The following is a 21,795-nucleotide window of genomic DNA, read 5'->3' as shown; positions in this document are numbered from 1 at the left end:
GTGAAGGAATATTATAAAAAATCACGGGGTGAAAGATCGGGGCTATAAGGAGAATGCAGCACATACGTAATCGTGAACTATTCCAGAAACTGCATGACTTTATTTGCGACGTGAGGCTGCGCATTGTCATAATGAAGTCGCCACCCAGTGCGAAGAATTTCTGCCCGTTTCCTTGCAATGAAGTCATGTATCTGAAACACCTTAGATTTAGTAGAAGAATTTCATTACTTGATTAGAATACTAACTTATCTGTTAATAACTGGTTGTGAGGTTTCCAATTTTGAGATAAGTTCATATGAACAGCCAATAAATCAAACTGCGGCCGTACTGAGTGCATGTACACACACGTCTCCTCGGCCCCTTTTTTTTTTCGTGCCCACACAAGCATCTCAACAATGGAGAGACGATACGACAGGGTGTTTGAGCTCGTATTCATGTAAGTAATGACGATACGCATATAAGGACAACAGAACACCCAGTCCCCGAGTGCATAAAATCTCCGACCCTGGCCGGCATCGAACTCAGGTCCATTCGGTTAGCGACCTGCTGTGCTGATACCGCCGCTACCGTGTCGGACAGCATTTTGATATCGGAAAATTGCAATTGCTGAGGAAGGTATGAAGTGCGCAGACTGATGTCTTGCAGATACCGTTGAACTTCGTCTTGCAGGTAAGGCCAGGTATCGGTACAGAGTTAGTAATTTTTATCGGCTTTCGACCAATATTTATTGTGTCTTAGAAACGTCACCAATGCCGTTAAATGATACGTTGTGACATTTTCTACACCTCTAAGGCTGCGGCCTGAATTAGGCTAGTTTTAAAGCTCTAGAGGATTTTGTCCCGAAAAAGAGGATGGGGTTTTTCGGTGGCGAAAGCGAAAAGCAGAACGGAATTACACAACGGGTAGTTTACACACAGCGAAGAGACTTAAGTTCAATGCTATACTTTACGTTGGCTTTGAATTAAATGCCTATTGAAAGCAGTGAATGCCCTTTTCTAACACAGACAACACAATTCCGTTTGTGAGAACATGGTGACGAACATTCAGGCCGTCCACACGCAGCGCTACTCGAGAGCAACTTGCTTCTGACGCGAGTTGGCAACGGGTCGCTATGCGGCGTTGCCGGACTGGGAACGCCAGCGGAAGAGAGGGGGTGTCATTGCCTGTGTGATTCAGTGGAATGCCGCACACAGCGCTAGCAACTAGGAACCCGTTCGTAACCAGTTCCGGCTGACTCAGCGTGGCGGTCGCGAGTGACTGCAGTTGCGAAACATCCAGTGCATTTTAACGATGGCGAGTGAACAAGTTTTCAATATTAAATTCGTGGCGGAAATAGAAAAGCGTCCTGAATTGTACGATTATACGCGAAGCGAGTACTCAAGAAAGGACATCACGGAAAAAGCATGGACTGAAGTCTCGGAACAAGTTGGAATGACAGGTAATCAGTTTTGTTTGATTAATCAAAAGTTAACGTCACCAAGGTGACATAAGCTTGTGATGTACATTCGTTTTTACTTAAACTGCAGTCATCTTAAAGGAGATTACAAATGCTGATTACAAATTACTCCAGCGCAACTGAAGACCTCGGCTGTGAACAGTGGTAAAAAACAGTCGATGAGAAAAAGGTTCTGCATATAGACCACGGTATGTGATGTGCTTTATTCTTATTGGTTGGTAGTTTCATTGTTGAATCCTGCCTAGTCGTCGAATTTGGGGTGTCTAGGAAATCTGTTGCCTCGGATCGCTAGACAAACAATTAAAATAAATCGTATTAATGAATTTTATTACAAAAGGAAATGATTACAATATTTACCTTTGCATTTACGCCTATGTGTTGCAAGCAAAGGGCAACAGACAAAATAAGCAAGATTCTTCAGTATAGACAATGCTACATAGTAGAAGCGAAATCACTGGTCTTGATGCTATTCACGAACTGGGCCGCGGCCAGCTGGGCGTGGCGCTTAAGTCCGCACAGAGGCCGCTGCTGGCGCATTGTCGCCCTGGAGATGGACCGATCAGCGAATTGGCTGACGTCTTCTTCACAACCCTCTCTGCTCTCTCCTTACGCGTGGCGTGCCAGCGCTTGACTTTACGCCGTAGATAAACCGAGAAATGACAGTTCTGTTCCTAATTTCTAATTCTCACTAATAACAACTTTGTGTTTAGGGTAAGTGGGGATACAGCCCAGTTTTTCTGATATTGTGATCAATGTGGGGTATATCTTCCTGCGATTTCTAATTGACGTAGTAGGCTGAGATGTTATCGATAACCCATCCAAATTCCAGCTCTGTCTGATTATTAATTACTGAGAACTTAACAATTTAGCGAAAATAAAAATTCCGGTGTTTTACCCCACAAAATGGGGTAAAGCACCGCACTGTGTGTCTTCGGCCCATTAGAGATAAACATGGATGACTGCATTATAAACACACATGAAATAACACTTTATAATATTAGTGTATTGTAGCCAAGTTACCCTACACATTTGAACTGAAATGTTTCGTAAATTTGAACATGATGCCACGGGCAGCAGATTAATGAAGTTTTGTGAGTGGGGCCGGTTGCCTAGAAGAGAAGGAAGACCCAGGGGTCCTCCCCTTGAAACTTGAAGAAGAAAAACCTCAAAAACTACCGATTTAAGCTGTTTTGGTAATTAAAAATCAAACAGTTGCAAAAACGTGTTTCACACATAGAGACTGGCTGGTACCCTACATGCCTTACGAGTACAGCATTTCTTCTTGGCGAAGCTGTATATATATATATATATGAGAGAGAGAGAGAGACAATCTCTCTACTGACACCATTTGAGTTTCGCGCTAATTGTACGTCAGAGCGCTTAGACAATTTCAAAGAATGTTTGCAACAAGGGGCTCGTTCGGCATTGTTACATGCTTCCTGACCGCTCCCACAACCTCGGAACTCATGACAGAGCATCCATCTGTTGCAATACCAATGCATTTACTGAAATTAAGACTTTTCATAGTGTTTAGCACAGTTTTACCTATTCTCTTCATCCACTTTATCTTCGTCACAAATATTGGCATCTTTGTCACCTTCAAAAGGCCCCTGTTGATCACTGTCACTTTCAGAAATGGAAATCTTTGTTTACTTTACGTTTTTTGTGAACTTTGAGTGTTTGTTTGCACAGTTTTTTTTTCTCGCGGATTGGTAAATGTATCTCAGAAAAATTGTCATCTGAGTTTTGTGACTTGTATCAGTGGTCTCATCAAACCCAATATTGTAGAAGCAGTTTTCTTGGGTTCTGTGCTGTATTTGCGGAATTTTGCATTCAATTAAATTATTTTGTACAGTTTTACTAAGGAATGTACCTCTTTTGCTGTTAGAGCTATATTGTGCCGCTAATTCAGTATCTCCACACTCCTTGACACAAAATTTCATCAGTTCTTTGAAGTTACCTTTATTTTATATTCTGGGATGTTTTGAGAAAACAACCATAATCGCGATGCCCTCTAAAAGGCATGTTTTACCACCCAAGAAATATAACGTTTCGCAAAGAAAACTACAACTATTTTCGGTTTAGATTTGCTCTTTTCAATCTGTATGTGACCACTTGGTATTCAATGGATTTTTCAGTGTTTTTGTAAGAATTCAGAAAGTCTTTAGCACAAAGCTTGCTAATAGTACAGCGTTTTGCTGTTATATTCCAAGTTCTAATAACATAGAGAATTTTGTTAGGGGTACGATCACTAGTATGTTTAGGTTCATTCCTCTATGGTGACCACCCTTAAGAGGAGGCGCAAAAGGAGGACATACCGGGTGATCCAAAAGTCAGTATAAATTTGAAAACCACACGGAATAATGTAGATAGAGAGGTAAAAATTGACACACATGCTTGGAATGACGTGGGGTTTTATTAGAACGAAAACGCATGATGACGCTCCATCCCATATTGCTAGACGCGTGAAGATCTCTTGCGCGCTTCATTTGGTGATGATCGTGTGCTCAGCCGCCAGTTTCGTCATGCTTGGCCTCCCAGGTCCTCAGACCTCAGTCCGTGTGATTATTGGCTTTGGGGTTACCTGAAGTCGCAAGTGTATCGTGATCGACCGACATCTCTAGGGATGCTGAAAAACAACATCCGACGCCAATGTCTCACCATAACTCCGGACATGCTTTACAGTGCTGTTCACAACATTATTCCTCGACTACAGCTATTGTTGATAAATGATGGTGGACATATTGAGAATTTCCTGCTTTCACTTACTTTGTTATGCTAATTATTGCTATTCTGATCAGATGAAGCGCCATCTGTCGGACATTTTTTGAACTTTTGTATTTTTTTTTTTTTTTTTTTTTTTTTTGTTCTAACAAAACCCCATGTCATTCCAAGCATGTGTGTCAATTCGTACCTCTCTATCTACATTATTCCGTGATTTATTCATTTTTCAAATTTATACTGACTTTTTGATCACCCGGTATTTTACAAAATTTGCCTTGTTTTGATGGTGACAAAGTTAACCATGATTTGTATTTATCTGAGTGCTCTTTTTGCAAATATATTTTTTTCAGTCCTACCTCTTTGGTTGTGATTAGAGTATGGAAATTTATGTTCATGAGGAGGTTCCCACTGATTTCGAGGTATCTTGGCAAGTACTCTTTCTCAAGACCTAGTCCCAATATGTAGACCAATGTCGGTTTCATAATTAATGCTTGACGCTGAAATGTAATATGTAGATAATGACGTTGAAGAGCAGCTTAACTTTGGCGAAAATTACAAAAATTACCATTTGATTTTAATTTAGTTTCAGCTCTGCGGGAGGGGGGAGGCAATCGCACCCCCCATCCTTTAATCCGCCCTTGCGTGATGCTTAAAAATACTTGTACAAAAAAGTAGTTTCTACTCCACGAAAGAAGGATTAGAAGGATAACCTGAAAGAGTTCGGTTACTCTGGCTAAGCCATCTAGGTACCTAGCAAATAGTGTTTTTTGTTATGTCCCCCGATTCTTCCATGAAGTCCCAAGCTCTTTTTCTGATTCTCACTCAAGAATAATCAACTGGCTACTTGATCTGTTTCCTTCCTTTCTTTGTTTCTATAACACGCTCTTCCCTTTCTTTGTCACATATTTTCTTCTCAGTTGCAATTTTTTCTTTTCCCATGCGTTCTTCTTCCATACGTTCCTTATTGGCTACCGACGTTAGAAGCACAGATTTAAATATTTTCCCAGAAAGTTTGTCCAAAATATTTATTTTAGACGGCGGAATTACATCTTCAGATGAGATACTCTCAAGCAATGTGTGTTGAATTTCATCTTTTGCAGGGGTTATCATTGAAGAATAGTTGGAGCTGCGAGGATTTTACACTAAAACACCTGCAAGGATTTGTCCCATTTCGCCATTTTCTGGCAGATGTACGGCTGTTGATTTTGGGGACCAGCTAGCACAATTATTTCCAAGCGAAAGTGAAGCATGCAGTAGTGTGAACCTGCGATTCGTTGATTCTCCTTTTCAACTCCTACATTACACAGTGTCCGAGTAAAACACCCGAAAAGTTACATGTAAGTAGTATAAAACAGACTTATCTCATTTTCTCTCCTGTGGAGCGACCTGCAGGGACGAACTTATATGGAACAATAAGACAAACCTGCCGCCTGGTGGCCATCTCGTGAATCAATGGCATTCGGTTCAAAAACTCCGTGCGGGTTTTTATCCCACACTATGTAAACAGTGGTAACTGCCAAAAACGCGACTGCCAGTAGTAATAAATTTCTACAAAACCAAAGATGATGTGGATAACTACGATTCAAATAAAGATCCTGAATATGTTCGTGAACGCAAAGTTGTTGCTAATAAGGTGAATGTGAGTAATTATTTAAGTAAGATAACAATGTTACATTGCATCCCGTGTTATAGGGTTCGTGACAGTGTGAAGGCAAAAGGGTTCAAATGGCTCTGAGCACTATGGGACTTAACACCTGAGGTCATCAGTCCCCTAGAGCTTAGAACTACTTAAACCCAACTAACCTAAGGACATCACACACATCCATGCCCGATGCAGGATTAGAACCTGCGACCGTAGCGGTCGCACGGTTCCAGACTATAGCGCCTAGAACCGCTCAGCCACACCGGCCGGCCAGTGTGATGGCAGAAATGACAAAGGCCACCCTTAATATTGCTTACGTGATGTAGTAAGGCGACAATAAAATTAATTTTATATTGCGCTGAACCAGATTAATTCTTGAGGTTGTTATGCTTTATTATTGAAAACAAAGGTAATGCAAATCTTAGTAAACTACAACAGTTCGAATTTTTTAAATGTTGATTTTTGAGAGGTTTCACAATATTGTTTCGTTAATTCGGCTAACACCTTAACAGTAGTAAGTCAATGCTAACCCATGTTAAGCACACTCAGTTTGTAGGAAAACAATGTTAACTATTGACGTATTTTAAGGATAAAATTGAGGCCAGAATTTGCGGTTTTAAAAATACGTCGTTACTATAGAAATACTTGAAAACATTGACTTATCCGAATATAATAATTATGATGGATGAACCTGAAAGATTTATGAACTTTCATTGAAACTTTACTGTGCAGTTTGTCGGAACAGCTAACTCGTCCCTTAAGCCGGGGACGGGGCAGCTAACGTTGACGCGGACGTGGACGGGACATCCAACCTCACGCGAGAGAGCGCCGCCGACACACGGGACGAGCTGGTTAAATGTGATTTGCGTTCCCAGCGCTCTACAGCGTCCGCTGTCGGTTTTATTTGGATCACAAACTACGGAGCTAATTTACAAAAATAGATGCGCGTAAAACGGCTGCGTAACTCTGTTCGTCATGCGAAGAGGATTCTGAGCACATCGATGGCTTTAACAGCGTGTTACTGGTAGAGGAATTCTATAATGCTGTTCAACGGTCTGAGATACACATTAGCAGAAGTTTTTCGTTTAGTTAACTGAATTTTGTCCCATTTTCGGTTTTAAATTGAATAGAGTTAAGGTATAGTGACTAATGTCAGTTTGCGCATGCATAACATCCATATTTTCGCTGTTTTTATTTTGTTGTTTTACAAGTCTAGTTCCGTAGGACCAAACTGAGGAGCAAATCTCCAAGGTCATGGAACGTGTCAGGACATGAAATTACAACATAAAAGTAATAACATATAAAATAAAATGTTCACGAACCCAAAAACTGACAAGCCATAAGTTCATGTAAACGCAATCAGCAATATAACACAGGAATCAGCTTCATTTTGCAAGGAACTCCTCAACAGAGTAGGAGAAGTGACCCAAGAGGAAAATCTTCAGTTTCGATTTGAAAGCGCGTGGATTTCTGCTAAGATTGTTGAATTCTTGTTGTAGCTTATTGAAAATGGATGCAGCAGTATACTGCACACCTTTCTGCACAAGAGTCAAGGAAGTGCGATCCAAATGCTGATTGGATTTCTGCCTAGTATTAACAGAGTGAAAGCTGCTAATCCTTGGGAATAAGCTGGTATTGTTAACAAGAAACGACGGTGGAGAATATATATATTGAGAGGCCAATGTTAGAATAACCAGACTAATGAACAGGGGTCGCCAAGGTGTTCGCAATGACTTCCAACACTATGAAATAATGCACTTCATAACATAGATTTGAAGACTGAGATTCGTTTCGTATATTCGTTCGAATGGCAGAGGAAATTTTTTCGAACCTACTTATCATCATTGAAAAATATATTTACTGGCAAGATACAAACATGAGCCAGTCCATAAAGCCAGAGATAGGTACACTGAAGAGCCAAAGAAACTGGTACACCTGGCTAATATCGTGTAAGTCCCCGAGAGCACTCAGAAGTGCCGCAACATGACGTGGCATGGATTCGACTAATGTCTGAAGTAGTGCTAGAGGGAATTGACACCAGGGATCCTGAAGGGCTGTCCATAAATCTGTAAGAGTAAGAGGGGGTGGAGATCTCTTTTGAACAGCACGTTGCAAGGCATCCCTGATATGCTCAATAATGTTCATGTCTGGGGAGTTTGGTGGCCAACGGAAGCGCTTAAACTCAGAAGAGTGTTCCTGGAGCCACACTGTAGCAATTATGTACGTATGAGGTGTCGCTGAATGGATGCAGGTGATCAGACATTATACTTACGTACGTGTCACCTGTCAGAACCATGTCTAGACGTATCAGGGGTCCCATATCACTCCAACTGCACACGTCCCACACCATTACAGAGCCTCCACGAGCTTGAACATTCCCCTGCTGACATGCAGGGTCTGTAGATTCATGGCTTTGTCTCCATACCGGTACACGCCCATCCACTCGATACAATGTGACACGAGACTCGTCCGACCAGGCAGCATTTTTCCAGTCATCAACAGTACAATGACGGTGTAGAAGGGCCCAGGCGAGACATGAAGTTTTGTGTCGTGCAGTCAACAAGGGTACAGGAATGGGCTTTATCGCTACCTCGGAGATCCCGTGTCCCATCGTTCGTGGGCCGACTACAACACCACGCTCAAACTCACCTAAATTTTGATAACCTGCCATTGTAGCAGCAGTACCCGATCTAACAACTGTGCTGCTGCCAGACATTTGTTGTCTTATATAGGCGTTGTCGACCGCAGCGCTGTATTCTGCCTGTTTTGCATATCTCTCTATTTGTACGCATGCCTATACCAGTTTCTTTGGCGCTTCAGTGTATATATATTTTACAGAATGTTTCATAAAAGTGTGTGGTCTGTGTTTACTTTCAGATATAGACCAGGAATCATCTTAAGATTTCTAGCCGCTGGGGAACATTCCATTCCAGTCGTCGACCTTTGCACCAAGAATTGCAGCAAATGCATTATTTACAATAAATAACATCGACTTTTGAGATACTACTTCTATTAATTGAATAAGAAAGGCCTAGAATCTTCTAGAAGAAAAAATCTTGGAAGGAGGTGAACGCCAACCCGCTACCTTTCTCTTCGTAAGTCACTAGCTCACGGCGTTATGATTTCCGTTACGGCTTCGACATGACAATCGAGCCCCAGTATACGTCGTACATTGCCGAAAGACTATCTACAAATGTCGTTATTTGATATTTAATATGCAAATTGTACCAAAAAGACGCGTTTTTCGTAAATCACCATTGTGCCGTAGCATTTAAACGGTATACCTTCATAGAACACAAGCTATAACACTAAAAACATCAGCTTTGGGAAATCGAAGTGTAATTTCCTGTCATTTTATTATAATATACCGTGTCTAAAACGACGCGTTGTCGGGAGCTCCTCAATTTTCTGATGCTTTGAAACAGAATGTATTCATATCACGTACTCTATGAGGAAGAAACCCCACCAAATACGATGTATACCACCATATAGTGCGAATGCTACGGTCGCAGGTTCGAATCCTGCCTCGGGCATGGATGTGCGTGATGTCCTTAGGTTAGTTAGGTTTAAGTAGTTCTAAGTTCTAGGGGACTGATGACCTCAGATGTTAAGTCCCATAGTGCTCAGAGCCATTTGAACCATTTTGAACCACCATACAACGTGGCGGCTCCTGTGTTCTGCTTGAAACGTAAAACGATATTGCATCTCATTGGCCACGTTCCTCTCCACAAGGCAAAAATCTGACATGTCAGATTCTTTATTCCACGTTGTGACATCACCAGTTCCTCATCCACTTGGGTTCTCACGCTCCGTGCTAGGACGGCTTTACTATTGTTTCCAGACGAGGTCTTCAGTTAGAAAATACTAGCTCGTCGCCCGCTGTTTCGCTAGCGTAGACTGCACCTTTTGCACAGATTTTTTCCTTTAATTGGATTTTTATATTGTTCACAATTTCAAACATCTTTTACACGTTAGGGCCCTAGAAGAACGGTGTTTTCCGAATGTGCTTCTGAACAAAAAGCGATTCTAGTAACTGGAGTTGGCTGTCTTCGTTAATCTTGCCTTTCGAATTCTTGTGGTGATACTTCCGAAGAAACTTTTCATTCCCTATCACAAGTCTCTTTAGAAGTCGAATACTAGTTTTCATAGATTTAGCTTTAAATATGCTTTAGTGGTACTTTAACCCCTTACCGTAAAATCCCGAGTTATCTCGTTTTCATTATTTTAATAGAAACTCAAAATTCCGAGTATATTCGGGCAACTTAAGAATAGATCATTGAAAACATAAAACCCCACTTGGATCCATTTCAGCACTGATTGTTAAGTGTTTGGCCACTAGACAGCATCTGGTCCTGCAATTGTAGCCCAGCTGTCCCATTTCGGTTGAGGTGGTTGCCACTAGATCTGGTCTTTAATGTGTGCGGGCAGCTTTGGACACTCGAAAACAAAACGCGTTCTTTCAGCCTCTCTCCTGTATTATTGTTCGCGCACTGCTTTCGGAAAATAGTGATCCTGATTTAGCAACTCAGAAAGTGAAGAAGAATATAAGTGACGGCAGTTCATCAGTCGAGTAATAGGTGCTCACCAGTGGTACGAGATAAATACGTCCACTGAACTACAGCTAGCTCTTTTGACATTTATGTTCACAGGAAACCATTTTCAAATATATGGTTAGACTTCATAGCTACACGGGAACTAAAAAAATTACTTCAGTTTCCCGGATATTTTATTCAAAGCCCAGTGCACGACTATACTCGGGATTTTATTATTGATGATTTTCAAAATTTTGTAACTCATTATTTTGAGCTTTAAAAGCTGTCTTTAAATGTCTATATGCAATATCATTCATTATAGGATGTTTTTCGTTAATTAAAAAAAGATTATTTCCTGGAACAATATTTGAGGGAAAAAATCGAAGTTAACGGGTTAATAAAGATTTTTTTTTTCAAAAAAACTTTCACCCACTGTTTTACCTCCTAGTGCTTAAATTTCAAAAACTGTTGAAGCACTTTTTTTTTACTTCTGACCAAGAAACCAAATACCAATATTTTTAGTAGTAGCTTCAAAATTTTGTTACTAACGACATATTTTCAAAAAACCTTCCATCCCCTACTTCATCCCCGTAGGGGTGGAGTTACGAACAATTCCTTACTACACTATACAGTATAAGATCTACACCTGATGTTCCTATCCTTAGCGGTCTGCGCTGGGCGACGAAGAGTAAGTGAATTTGACCCCCTTAGGGATTGAATTTCCAAAAACACTGAAGTACTTAATTTTTTGTTTCTAACTGAGAAGCCAAATACAGATTTTCTTAGATTTAACTTTTAAAATGCTTTCGTAATGAAATATAGTCATAAAACATTTCATCCCCTGTTTCATCCCCTTATGGGCTGAATTTCCAAAAGTACCAAAACATATGTTTTTATTATTTGTAAACGTGAAGCCAAATACCAGTTTTCATAGAGGTAGCTTTAAAAATTGCTATAGTAGTTTTTTAATAATTATTTACTTTTTAAAAAAGCTTGCACCCACAATTTCACTCCCTTAGTGGTTGAATTTTCAAAAACTTTTTTTGTTTTTGACCATGAAACCAAATACCAGTTTCCGTTGCTCTAGCTGTAAAATTGCCTCAATAGCGACATATTTTCACATAAGTTTTCATCCCCAACTTCGTCCTCTTAGAGGCGGAATTTCTAAAAATCCCTTACTAAACGGTGCGTGCAGTATAAAATCAACACCCTCTGCGAATTTCAAGTTCCTGTCCTCACCTGTTAACGCTGGGCGATGATGAGTCAATGAATCAGTCATACCCTATTTCACCCCCTTAGGAGTTAAATTTCCAAAAACACTGAAACGCATAATTTTTTATTTCTAATGGAGAAAATTTTGATAGATCCAGCTTAAAAAATGTGTTCAATAACAGATATTTTCACAAAATATTTCATCCATTATTTCACCCTGTTAGGGGTTTGTACCTCCTAAACCACTGAAACACGTATTTTTTATTTGTACCAGTTTTCATACATGTAGCTTTAAAATGCTTTAGTAGTTCTTTAATAATGATTTATTAAAAAAAACAGTCACCCGATATTTCACGCCCGGGGTTCAGTTTCCAAAAACGCTGAAACATGTCTGATCGTGAAACCAAGTACCAATTTTCGAATTCTAGCTTCAAAACTGCCTTAATAGCGACATATTTTCAAAAAAATATTTCGTCCCCTATTTTACTTCCTTAGAGGCGGAATTTCGAAAACTCCCTTCTCAAAAGATGCCTACACTATAAGATCAACACTCTCTCCAACTTTCATGTTTCTGTTCAAATGGCTCTGAGCACTATGGGACTTAACATCTATAGTCATCAGTCCCCTAGAACTTAGAACTACTTAAACCTAACTAACCTAAGGGCAGCACACAACACCCAGCCATCACGAGGCAGAGAAAATCCCTGACCCCGCCGGGAATCGAAGCCGGGAACCCGGGCGTGGGAAGCGAGAACGCTACCGCACGACCACGAGATGCGGGCATGTTTCTGTCCTAAGGAGTGTGGGCTGGACGACAATGAGTCAGCCAGTCAGTCAGTATATTTCCAGAGGACAACCAACATGTCACTTACCAGTGTTTACTGGTCATGTCTTCGATTACAGAACACTTGCTTAGCGCCCACTACTTTGCTCGCATAGACTGCATGGTCTGCTCAATTTTTGTTTTTCTTTAGTTGAATTTTTGTTGTTCACAAAATGCAACACGTTCTAAACTTTTCATGCTAATTGAGGCCATAGAAGCATGGCCTTTTCCGAATGTATTTCTGACCAAGAGCCAGTCGTTGAGCAGTTATTGTTCAGCTGTAATGATTATTACGTATGCTCGTTTGTATTCTCGTCTAAAAACGCTCCACATTATTTTTGTAGTTTTTGCTATAACGCCCTGACTGTTCTGCAAAAGAGTCGTAGGCACTGGACTTGTATTCTGGAGGAGTGCATTTCAAATTTCCGCCTGGCCATGCTGGTCGAGGTTTTCCATGAGCTCCGAAACTCTTGATGCAAATACCAGGATGCTCCCTTTGAAAGGGCTTGGTCGATTTCCTTCCCCGTCCTTCCGCAATCCATGTTTGTACTCCGTATCTGATGACCTCATCGTCGACGGCACCTTAAATCCTAGCCTTCCTTTTTCTGCAGAATTGAAGTGGAAAGAGGCACAAACATTCTTTCAGTTACTAAATAGCTGAAAAGAACTAAAAGAAAGCTACTAAATGCTAGTATCCTTCATTTGTAAGATATTTTACATAAATAATAATTACGTGTATTTCTTTGTTTAACAACAATTGCCGGTCCTATTTTAATTTTTTTGGAATTTTTTTTGTTTTGTTTTAGTGGGTGAATGCAAGGAAAGGTGGAAGAACTTGAGGGCTGTCTTTGTACGTCACCTGAAACCTGGCCTGGGTGATTCTGCATTCAAAAGAAAGAAGCCATATTATCTGACGGAAGCAATGCAGTTTACTCTTCCATTTATTAAGTCAGTTACCGCTTCTCCAGCAAGCGTGCCCGAGGTATTCAAACAAGAAAGATGTGTAAACAGTGGTAATAGCGACAATGAAGACAGTGGCACTGGACAAAAGTCGCCATCTCCAGCGTCACTTCGTCCTTCACAATCAACACCCTCACCGCTGCTTCTTCCAATTACACCAGTTGTGAATCTTCAAGAACAGAGAACGTCGAGTGAACAACACGCTGCTTCTAAAGATGTCGTACGACACGACACAGTTGACAACTCTTTTGCGGAATATCTAGGAGGCAAGAGAGCAAAACTCGCTACGACTAAACAGAGCAGCGGTCCCAGTCCGAGAAGTGAGGCTTTGAAAATGTTTTTATTAAGTATGCTGCCAGATCTCGAGTCAATGACCGATGTTCAAGTGCGTAAGTTTAAAAGAAGGTGTCTTGAAACTATCGATGACATACTTACGTCACCGTCCTACCCTCCTTCTACCCCCGCATCCACAACTGCAATATCATCACACTCGTCCTCTAATACAGATAATTCGTCCATACCTCTTAACGTGCCTTCAAATAGTTCCCAAGATGAATCAGATGCAACCAAACAAACATGAGGATGTTATGAAGCGATTCGCCATGCAGCTACCGATGTCCATGAACCTTAGTTTGCTACGAGACAACAGTGAAGGACCATGAGAAATGTGCAACACGCATGTGTGAAACATGCTTTCTTTTATGATTTCTTTTTGTAAAATAAATTTGATCTTTGTTACCTAAGAGTTTTTAGTACTGTTTCCTCAGCATTCAATAAAAGTTCTTTCATATTTTTAATTTTGTTGTCGAATGACAGACAATACACAGCGTAAATTACCTATAACTTGCACTGCAAGTATTGCGGAAATGGAAAGTGCTATTGACAGGGGGATATTCGCATAATGGATTGGGAATCAGGGACTCGTAATGTTAGCCAGTCAACAAACTGTAATAATAATTAGAAATTTTTGTGTGCAAACATGCACTTTAAAAAAAATAGAACTGTGACTATTGACATTAACAAACTAGTAGTATGGTAAGTTAGAATGTCAATGATGTTTGTTGTAGGATTCTAGTGCGAGTCATTTACGAGATACCGTAGTTTGAAAAGTTTCGACACCGATTATTGTTTGAGGCATTCAGCTCGTGCAGTTGCTAGGTGCTACACTGTGCTTGTGTGCTCCTTGAGTGCATTGCGACTTGCTAGTCAGTTACTGTGTGACAGTCCAAGTAGTAGGTCGAGCGTGGACGATGGGATTTACCAACGCGAGAGGCTGGAACTTCATCGCCTAGAACAGGCGTTAGACTTGATGATTTGGGGACAACTCGAACCAAATCATAGTCCATCTCCTAGCCACCAACACCCAGATGTATTAGATACTGTTTTCACCAAAGGATTCGGAACTTATCCTCAACCGGTCATTATAAATGATTTATCATCGAACCACGACCCCACTCTGGCAACACTTCCGAGAATGAACTACCCACAATCCCAAAGAATACGCCAAGAAAATAATTCGGCGCAATTAAAAAAATTTTGAAGCCATTTTGACTATTTTTCAACCGTGACTGTCTCAAGAAATATGTAAAGATTTTTTAAATTACCGCTATCAGTTGTTTGTCAACTATTGTATTACTTATTTATTTAGCGACATGTTTCGAGGGTTAAACCTCATCTTCAGGCTAAATGGTATTACAAAAACAACTTTACAATTAGGTCATACTGATGTTACATAGTCTTTTCGTAAATATTGTGGTCATCTTTGTTCTTATGGCGTGGCAGTCTCGTTGTGATGCGTTGCGATGTTTTCATTTCCGTGACTCTCTTGGTCACTGTTCACAAATTGTCACTAACAAAGCAGTAACTTGGAAACACGATCACAAACAGTTCTGTAGTGGAGTGGACAAGATCTTGTCCACCAGTGACTGTCCTGTTTGTTGCCTTCTTTTTATTTCTCTTTTATTATTGTGAGAGTCCCGCAAAGTTGAAACTCTTCGAACTGGTTGACAAAAGATAGGTTTCTTAAAAGGGAACAAGCAAGGTTGTAAGCTTGTTAGTCCTGGACTGAGTTTCAACCTCAGGTAGCCGACACAGCACTCACATCCCCCATCCCCTGCAGTCTAGGTGGTTTATAGGGATGGCTAACCTCTGGAAAAACAGCATTGTTCGAAGAATCCTTTTAGACAGAAAATAATCTAGATAGACATCGCTTTCCAGAGGTCAGTGTGAGAACCATGGTTCATCGGCCACACTATGGGATGACGTTCCGTTTAAATTTTTGAAACAAGCATTTCCATTGTGCAAATGCATGCTCTTGAGGTGATGTCCATTAATAAAATATTCGCAGGTTTCAAGCCAAGTCAAGTGGTTAACTGCCCACGAGTTTTTGGCAGAGATCTCCTTTGGCATTGTCAAATCGTGTGATTGCCGCTGCCGCGCTTATATAGCCGAGCCGCCGTCAGTGTCGTCATTAGCGCCCAGCCACGCACCATGTATGGCAATGTTTTGATGGCGCGACCGCCATATTCGCTTTGACTCACTAATCACAGGATCCTGGGCTATACTCAAACGGTCGTCGTTGGAAGAGTTATTAGAAACCTCCTCCCTCACGCACCCAGACTATCCACGTTCTAGTCTGCCAGAGGTGTGTAGAAGGATAAACCTTTAAGGTCTATAGTGCACACCATCGGTTCGCCAACCTGTATACTTGCAAAACGTTTGGCCAGCTTCCTCTTGACGCACGTTCGACATTGTGTGCATCATATAAAAAATACGACGAACTTCATCAATCGAATTAATCGTCTACACCTCGGTGAAGGGAATATTATGGTCAGTTTTGATGTGGTGCCCCTATTCACATGTGTGCCCATCACAGACTCTATAGTCCCAGGTCTTTGACGAAACCAACCTTGATTTACTTAAATATACTCTGACATCGTTGTACTTTTTACATGGTGGAGAATATTTCAACCAGACGGACAGCATCGTGATGGGGAGCCCATTAGCTCCAGTTGTAGCCAACCGGTTTATGGAGCATTTTGAGGACATTGCCTGGGACACATCCCCTGCAAAGCCTACTTATTTTTGTCGCTACGTCGACGATGCCTTCGTCGTATGGCCCCATGGACATGAAAAGCTGTAAGAGTTCCTGGAACACATCAGCAACATCCAAGACCACCTAAAGTTCACGATGGAAGTAGAGAAGGGCGGTTCATAGCAGTTCCTGGACATCCTTGTGCGCTGTAAACCCAATAGGTGTCTCGGTCACAGCGTTTATCGCAAGCCCAGCCATATGGATCGGTACTTCACCAGCTGCCACAACCCAGTACAGGAACGGTCTGCTCTGAGGACCTTGGTACATCGATCTGAAACCGCCCCAGACGCCGAAAACCTGCAAAGGGAACTGAGCCACTTACGCTACGTTTTCGAGGAAACCAGTTACAACAGACAAATGTTGCAAGCAGTTTCATGTAAGCCGCGAAAGCAGAAGGCCTCCGAAGGAGACACGATGAAGATTGCATTTTTATCGCTTTGTGGCTCAATAACAGGGATGGATAGCCGGCTCCTGAGGAAACATAAAATCCTTACAGTCTTCAGGCCTCCAGCAAAGACCCGGCTACTATTGAGGCCTGTGAAAGACGATACAGGCTTCAGAACACTTGGAGTACACAAAATACCGGGAGCGTGTGGGCAATTTTATGCAGGTCAGAGAGTTTGTACTATTGAACAGCGCCGCAGGGAACATGAAAGGTATTTCCGTCTATGCATCCCGCAAAATCAATTGTGGCGGAGCATGCACTGGAAAAGAGATATCGAATTGTATTCAAGGATACTTCTATTATTAAACGAACCAACGCGGTCTGGGATAGCGTAGTACTCAATAAAGAAGGTGGATTGCAGCTGAGTTTTGCCTGGGATCCTGTGATTAGGAAGTTGAAGCGGGCACGACGGTCACGCCATCGCAACATTGCCCTATATGGTGTGGGACCAACACCGACTCAAAGGAAGGCCTCGGCGCTTGTTGGTGATGTCACGTCAGCTAGGCACGGCGAACGCCAGGTTTTTTTTTTTTTTTAAGAGGTGGAGCCCCTCCACGCCCACACCGGCATGATGGCCAACACAAAAGGTCTACTGCCATCTCTGCATAAGGGTTAGTATTCACTAAAGTGAGGTGTCGCAGGATGTGGGTACTGCGATGTCTGCGTACGTCTGGTTAGGATTAACCATTAATACGCGCTCATCTGGAGATAGATTGGTCGAAATCTGACGAAGGGTAGCGGTTTGAAGGGCAGAGGAAAAAAAATGCCAAAGCAAGAGCCAAGGGAAAAAAACCTCTGCGAAAGTTAGGTCGGGCGGCAAGAGCAGTAGCGGTTGTCTTGCTGCCTGCGATAGGTTGTGTAAGGATAGGCTTTGTTAGTAGTGGGTATCATGCATGTCGATACCTTGACGCTGTGCGTTTGTGCTGCTCGGCGGCTGGCGCTGGGTGCTGGTACAGAGTCCTCGTTCAGCGTCCTGCAACCTGCAACAGTTAGGTTTGTTATCGGTCTTGTGTCCGATAGGTCATATACCGGAGGCACGGTGTGAGGGAGTGTTGGCAGAATTGTTCGTGCGTCTGTGGGCGAGCTCGTCGGTGTCCCTGCTGTGGCCTGTTAGTTGGCTCTAATAGCAGCTGGTAGTTGCCAGTCAGTGTTGCTGATATGCAGGGGCTTACCGGCGTTTGTCGCTGTTTGCGTATGTTAGTTTACCATAGGTGGTTATGCCCTAGCTAGCAGTGTCTTTGGCCGCTTGTGTTTCCACCTGTGGTTGTGATCGTAGTTTCCCAGAGTGAGGATGAAAGGATTGTTCGAGTGTCTCGAGTTCCTGTATAGTCGTGTGGCGTGTTTTTTGAATATTTCCTTGAGGGTATCAAGGCGGTATTCATGGTGAAGATCCACGGTGCGTGTGTAGCGTGGAGCATTGCTGATGATTCGTAGCACCTTGTTCTGTATGATCTGCAGGCGGCCAGGTCTGTTGCAGGCAGAAACGCCTGGGCGTGTTTATCACTATAAATCTCTTATTTTTGGACAAAATGTTTGGTATTGTTTTGGATTCTGCAGTTTTATTTAGATGAAAGATTTTCTTACTATCGCAAAGCTACAAATGAAGATCGTAGTTCTGTATTACTGAATCCTGTCGAAACAAACGTAGATCAATATGAGAAGATGCTTTGCCCCATTGCAAGCTTCGGAAATTTTACGTTCAAGTAACTTCATTTATTTGATCCATTTTGTTATCGAAACTTACCCCAACCCCCTTACAATAACTCGTTTCTTTTATTTATTTATTTATTTATTTTCGTTTGGCATCGTCACTGGAAATGTGAACTAATTTACATGTGTAAATGTCCAACTGTTCCCAGTCATTAGATTACAGTCGTTTTCAACGAAAGGAATTCTAAACAGGAAACAAAATAGCTTCATATACCGAAAATACTGCTGAGCTTAAACTTTTTTAAAAATGCACATTAGATAAGATAAATATGTCCCTCTTGCAACTGAACGGAGAAACTTTATAAGATAAAAAAAATTTTATTTGATAAAAGGAGTATCTCTCTTTTGCCTCTTCTTCTGTCCCCCACCCCCTCCCCCAACGTGTACAATCGCAAGATATTTCATTAACATTCAGTGCTCCTCACCCCATAGTCAACCAAGATACCGAAAGAAGAGCACCATTATGTTCACAGTTTCTTGTGAAAGCAACCCAGTAACTTCCTCAGATTTACAAATAAGGTAAAGAAGCACGAATTCTGTTGCTGCTGGACCATGAAGTTGTTTTTGTATGTCAATCCTTAAAACTGGTGGAAATTTAAGTACAGGAGTACACTATTTGCTAAGAAGTGTAATGAATTGCACAATTAATTGATTGCAGATATCTCTCAGAACAATGTGTGTTGGTCAACTACCGCCAAGAGTTTCACATTTTCCTGTGTCAGAGAGGGAGACACCACGATTATGAGTATGCCTGCAACAGACCTGGCGTTCGCTGTGCCTAGCTGACGTGACGTCACGAACAAGCACCGAGGCCTTCCTTTGAGTCGGTGTTGGTGGGTTTCGGCACCAATGACGTCACTGGCAGCGACGCGGCTGTATAAGCACGGCAGCGGCATTCACACGACAGTCAACCACTTGACAATGGTAGAGGAGATCACTGCCAAAAGCTCGTGGCCAGTTAACCACTTGACGCGGCTTGAAACCCGATAATATTTTATTAAAGCATTTCTGTTGGTTCATAGTGTTATTTTCCGTAGAGTGGACACTTTTTCATGCGTGACTGTATAGTAAGCTCTCCTATTTATCAGCTTCATATTAGTATCGTGGAGTGGGAGAAATCCTCTGGCTTCCTCGTCACGCCAAAATACTGTTGGTTAATAATAACGAAAGCTGCAAGCGTACAATTGGTTTAACCTTATTACTAATCCGCACTGGATGGAACTCAGAATGTCTGCCACCATTGGCCGGCGAGATTCGTGCTCTGGCAGAAACAGCCAAGTTTCAGATAATTAAGAACACTTGCTGCTAAGCTATGATAGGGTAATGACTTGGCACTGGGAGATGGAAAAATGAAGTCGACCGATGAGCTGATTCTTGCTGTAGTATAGAAGGATGTCTCCACCTCAGCACTGAGTAAAGAGGGAGCTGAACTCAGAATCTCCAGTCGCAATAGCCGCCACATTCTGTGTTCATGTGCTACAAGTGTGGTTAAGATGGGCCAGCATTGCAAACACCAATGCGTTAGGGACGCCAAGTTAGTTCATTCCCCTTAGGAGGCAACTGGACAGATTTAATATCTCGCAGTCAGCTGGTTGCTTTCATTAGGCACTTAAGCGATGTTACTGGTATTCGTACCTGTGTCAGCCTTGCTTCACATGTTCTATATTTAGAGCGAGCTAACCCAATGTCTGACACATCATGCACTGAACTGGACGACAACACTGAGCTGGCCGGAGTGACCGTGCGGTTCTATGCACTACAGTCTGGAACCGAGCGACCGCTACGGTCGCAGGTTCGAATCCTGCATCGGGCATGGATGTGTGTGATGTCCTTAGGTTAGTTAGGTTTAATTAGTTCTAAGTTTCTAAATTCTAGGCGACTGATGACCTCAGAAGTTAAGTCGCATAGTGCTCAGAGCCATTTGAACAATTTGACAACACTGAAACAGGAGATGAATGCAGGGGTGTTTCCTTTCGGAACAGGCTACAAGTACAATGTAAAAAACGGTTTGGAGTATAAAATTTGATTCATGATTAGAACCACTTTCACGGTGTACCTTTCCAACACGCAAGACATCCACTATCTTAGAGAGAGACTTGCTTTCAGAGCTTCTATATATTGTAAAGATCCAAGATGGCGACACTTCTGTTGAGGTGATCATGACGTCACTTCTGGTCACGCATTATACATTGGCTTGTAGATGCAATTCAATTGTAAACACCTAGCCCGGTTGCTCTATTTTTCGGTGTGTGTGTGTGTTGTTTATCACGGGGCAGGCCCCCACAGTTCAGATTACGTCCTGGTTAGGGTTCAGAGGTGGATCTACCTGCATTTTGCCCAGGTATGGTGCAAAAAAGGATCCTCTTGCGCTGCGTCTACAAACATAGATGTCCTCCAAATCTACAATTCACCATGAAAACATTCCTTTCTTCATTTGTGTGTATGAATGGCTCTATTAACTGTCTCAGTGACAAGAGTTCTACTATAAGTAGGGCTGAGATCTCAAAATAACTATGTAAAAATATGAACTACTTGTTTATAAATGAAAATACAGTAGACCTACTTCTGATCTTGCAATGTCTCTCCTAAAGATTTTAAAATTAACGAAGTTCCGAGTTCAAACATATGTGAATTAATAATCTGTATGCAGAGTTTTTACTTGAAATCGACGGGACGAAACAGACAATTGTAAAAGTCACTTCGTGAATACTCAAAGATAATGCTGTTAGTGTAATTACTGGACAATGTCGGAAGTTCCGTGAAGCTGTTCGCACATGATGCTGCTGTAAAGGATGAATGCAAAAGAACTTTAGACTTGCAAAAATTCAGACAACAGTGTAATTTACTCCGGTCTAATTTTAATCCGTTAATAATCCTCAGCAGTTTTCTTACGTACGGGTATAATTCTTTTATTGCAGGCTGCCGCCACCAGCGTGTGCTAGTGCAGAAAATGGTAACTACACAACAACAGCCCTGCCGTGAACTTCATTAAGCAAGAGAGGGAGTCCGTAACTGCTGTTCACGAGCATTTCACTCACACTTTCGTCAGTGCCACCCAGCAGTCTCCGTTTATGACAGGCGCAAACAGTTTGCAATGGCAATAATTCTGATCGACCTCCTGCGTCGAAGCAAAATGTTGATGGATTTCGAGCAGCGTTCCAATGAAGTCAATAAACGTCAAGACATCGAGCAAGTCG

General features: G+C 41.8%; 1 protein-coding gene across 1 annotated transcript; it reads left to right on the top strand.

Annotated features, from left to right (window-relative positions):
• The first annotated feature begins 1,211 nt into the window (after positions 1-1,211).
• On the top strand, positions 1,212-14,006 carry LOC124777743. Its single transcript, XM_047253244.1, has 2 exons — positions 1,212-1,438; positions 13,196-14,006. Exons 1-2 carry the CDS (start codon positions 1,291-1,293, stop codon positions 13,927-13,929), a joined length of 882 nt encoding a protein of 293 aa, XP_047109200.1. The 5' UTR covers positions 1,212-1,290; the 3' UTR covers positions 13,930-14,006.
• Positions 14,007-21,795: the final 7,789 nt, after the last annotated feature.

Source organism: Schistocerca piceifrons, chromosome 2 (assembly GCF_021461385.2).
Source record: "Schistocerca piceifrons isolate TAMUIC-IGC-003096 chromosome 2, iqSchPice1.1, whole genome shotgun sequence".
NCBI lineage: Eukaryota > Metazoa > Arthropoda > Insecta > Orthoptera > Acrididae > Schistocerca > Schistocerca piceifrons.
This window is presented reverse-complemented; position numbering and strand designations above follow the sequence as displayed.